At 60.1% G+C, this 2,278-nt stretch overlaps 1 protein-coding gene across 1 annotated transcript in view; it reads left to right on the top strand.

Annotated features, from left to right (window-relative positions):
• Positions 1 to 90: 90 nt before the first annotated feature.
• Positions 91 to 2,278, top strand: part of DUS3L (dihydrouridine synthase 3-like (S. cerevisiae)) — a gene marked incomplete at both ends in the record, with an annotated part of 4,384 nt that continues 2,196 nt past the window's right edge. Inside the window, 6 exons of the mRNA XM_010136850.1 lie at positions 91 to 474; positions 565 to 675; positions 1,321 to 1,362; positions 1,459 to 1,611; positions 1,706 to 1,822; positions 2,169 to 2,234. Coding sequence (XP_010135152.1) covers positions 91 to 474; positions 565 to 675; positions 1,321 to 1,362; positions 1,459 to 1,611; positions 1,706 to 1,822; positions 2,169 to 2,234 — 873 coding nt within the window. The remainder of the gene's footprint in view (positions 475 to 564; positions 676 to 1,320; positions 1,363 to 1,458; positions 1,612 to 1,705; positions 1,823 to 2,168; positions 2,235 to 2,278) is intronic.

Here is a 2,278-nt window from a genome sequence, read left to right on the forward strand (position 1 = left end):
AGACCCAGGCTCACCTCGCTTGTGCTGGCAGGTCAGGCGTGGCTGGCACGCGGAGGGCAGAGGTTTCCACCTCCTCTCGACCCTTCGCAGGGCTGTGCAGAGAAGTGCTACTTCGGCCCGCGGTGCCGCTTCCTCCACGACGTTGGCGCCTACATGGCCGTGAAGCCGCCCGACCTGGGGCCCAGCTGCGTCCTCTTCGAAACCTTCGGCAAGTGCATCTACGGCGTCACCTGCCGCTTTGCCCAGGCCCACCTTGGGGACGGCTACCGGAACATCGTCAACGCCGACCTGGCCAAGCAGTGGGAGGGGAAGCTGCTGGTGAGGAACAACCTCTCCAAGGAGCTCCAGCACCAGCTGCGCAAGAGGAAGTTCAGCTTCAAGAAGGCTGACGAGTACCTCCGTGGTCTGGCCAAGCCCCGGGGCGATGGCGGGAAGGGGGACAAAGCCAGAGGGTCCTCTACAGAGGAGCAAGAGGTGTCCAACTGCACAACACCCCCGGAGGGTCTGGGAGACGGCCCCGAATGTCCTGTGCCACCAGAGCAGGGAGAAGGTGACACACCAGAGGCCTTGCAGAGTCCCGGCCCTGCAGATGACGAGGAGCCTTCCTCCATCAGAACAGCGGGCCCGGTGACAGACGAAGACGTGATAAAGCTCCGGTCGTGTGAGAAGAGGAAGGTGAGGGTTTGGTCGAGGGCTGCCGTCTTTCGTGTCCCTGTAAGTGGCTGAGATGGCGCTTGGGAAGGCAGGAGAGGCCCCTTAGCCGGGGGAGAGGCAGGCGGAGGACAGAGCTGCCTGGGGATGCGCGTCGTGAGGGGAAGGGTGCAGGAGGGTGAGCTCCTGGGGCTGCGGTGTGGGCCTCGGAGGGTGAGAACCCAGAGAAGCTGCAGCCCCTGGCAGGTGAAGGAGGAGGGTTGAGCTGTCGGCGGGGGTGGGAAGGATCTGCAAGGAGAGCCGAGGCGGGGGCTGCTTGGTTTGTGCGCACTGCACGGGGGTGAGAGCATTGACTCTGTCCTCTTCCTCCTCCTCCTCATCTCTGTCCTCTCCTCTGTCAGCTGGAGGAGAGTCTGGCCTCTAATCTGTAACTGCTTTGAGTTTTCTCCAAGCTGAGCAGTGAAAACAAATGGAGCAGTTCGAGTTTCCGGTTCTTTCACCCAAACACAAAGTTCTCTTGGAATGGTTGAGGCTCTCGATCAAAACTGGTGATTTCTGGGTTTCCCACTGAGTTTTACCCAAGGCAGATGATAAAACTGGAATATTTTCGTGCTTGACCACTGCCGGTCCAGCTCTGCTAAATGCTCCTCCATCCTTGTTGTTCTCCAGCTGGAAATCCAAGGGAAGCTCTACTTGGCTCCACTGACCACGGTAGGGAGATGATTCCGTCCTTGGGTCAAACTCCGCTGCTAATTCATTGGGAACAGAGCAGATCTCCTGACGGGCCACCTCTGCTGTCCCTCTCAGTGTGGAAACCTCCCTTTCCGAAGGATCTGCAAGCGCTTCGGGGCGGACGTCACCTGCGGGGAGATGGCTGTGTGCACAAACTTGCTGCAGGGCCAGTCCTCCGAGTGGGCTCTCCTCAAGCGCCATCACACCGAGGACATTTTTGGGGTGCAGGTGAGCGCTCTCGTCTTCATCACCAAACACAGCAACTCCCTTCTGAGGAGAAAAGCTGCTGCTTGAACCCCTCACCCTGTCCCCGCTTTGGTAGCTGGAGGGAGCGTTTCCGGACACGATGACCAAATGCGCAGAGCTGCTGACCCAGACAATCGAGGTGGACTTTGTCGACATCAATGTCGGGTGTCCCATTGACCTGGTCTACAAGAAGGTAAGAGGATCGATGTTTGTCTTCGCCCTCACCCCCGCTACCTGCTCCGCTCCTGCTGCTCTGATCCAGAGCTCCCAGCTCGTTTGTGGCCGTAGATCACAGCGAGAAGGCGCCTGAGCTGTTCGAAGAGCAGGGGGTGGTGAGCTGCCAGCCTGGCAGCGGGCACAGCTTGGGAGGGAAAAGGCCCGTGGGGTTTAGTGGTTGAAGTCCCCTTTCTCCAAGCCTTGAGGTGCTCCGGGTCTTACCTGCAGCCCCTGAGCAGAGGGCCCTCTCGAGCAGCTCCAGGGAGGCTCCTCACGCTGCGAGGAAGCAGAAGGTCTCGACTGTGCCGCTTTCTGTCTCCCAGGGAGGAGGCTGCGCTCTGATGACTCGCTCCAACAAGTTTGAGCAGATCGTCCGAGGGATGAACTCGGTGAGTTGGAGCGGCTGGCAGCAGCGGGGGGTGGGCTGGGGGAG

Source organism: Buceros rhinoceros, unplaced genomic scaffold (genome assembly GCF_000710305.1).
Source record: "Buceros rhinoceros silvestris isolate BGI_N320 unplaced genomic scaffold, ASM71030v1 scaffold21905, whole genome shotgun sequence".
NCBI lineage: Eukaryota > Metazoa > Chordata > Aves > Bucerotiformes > Bucerotidae > Buceros > Buceros rhinoceros.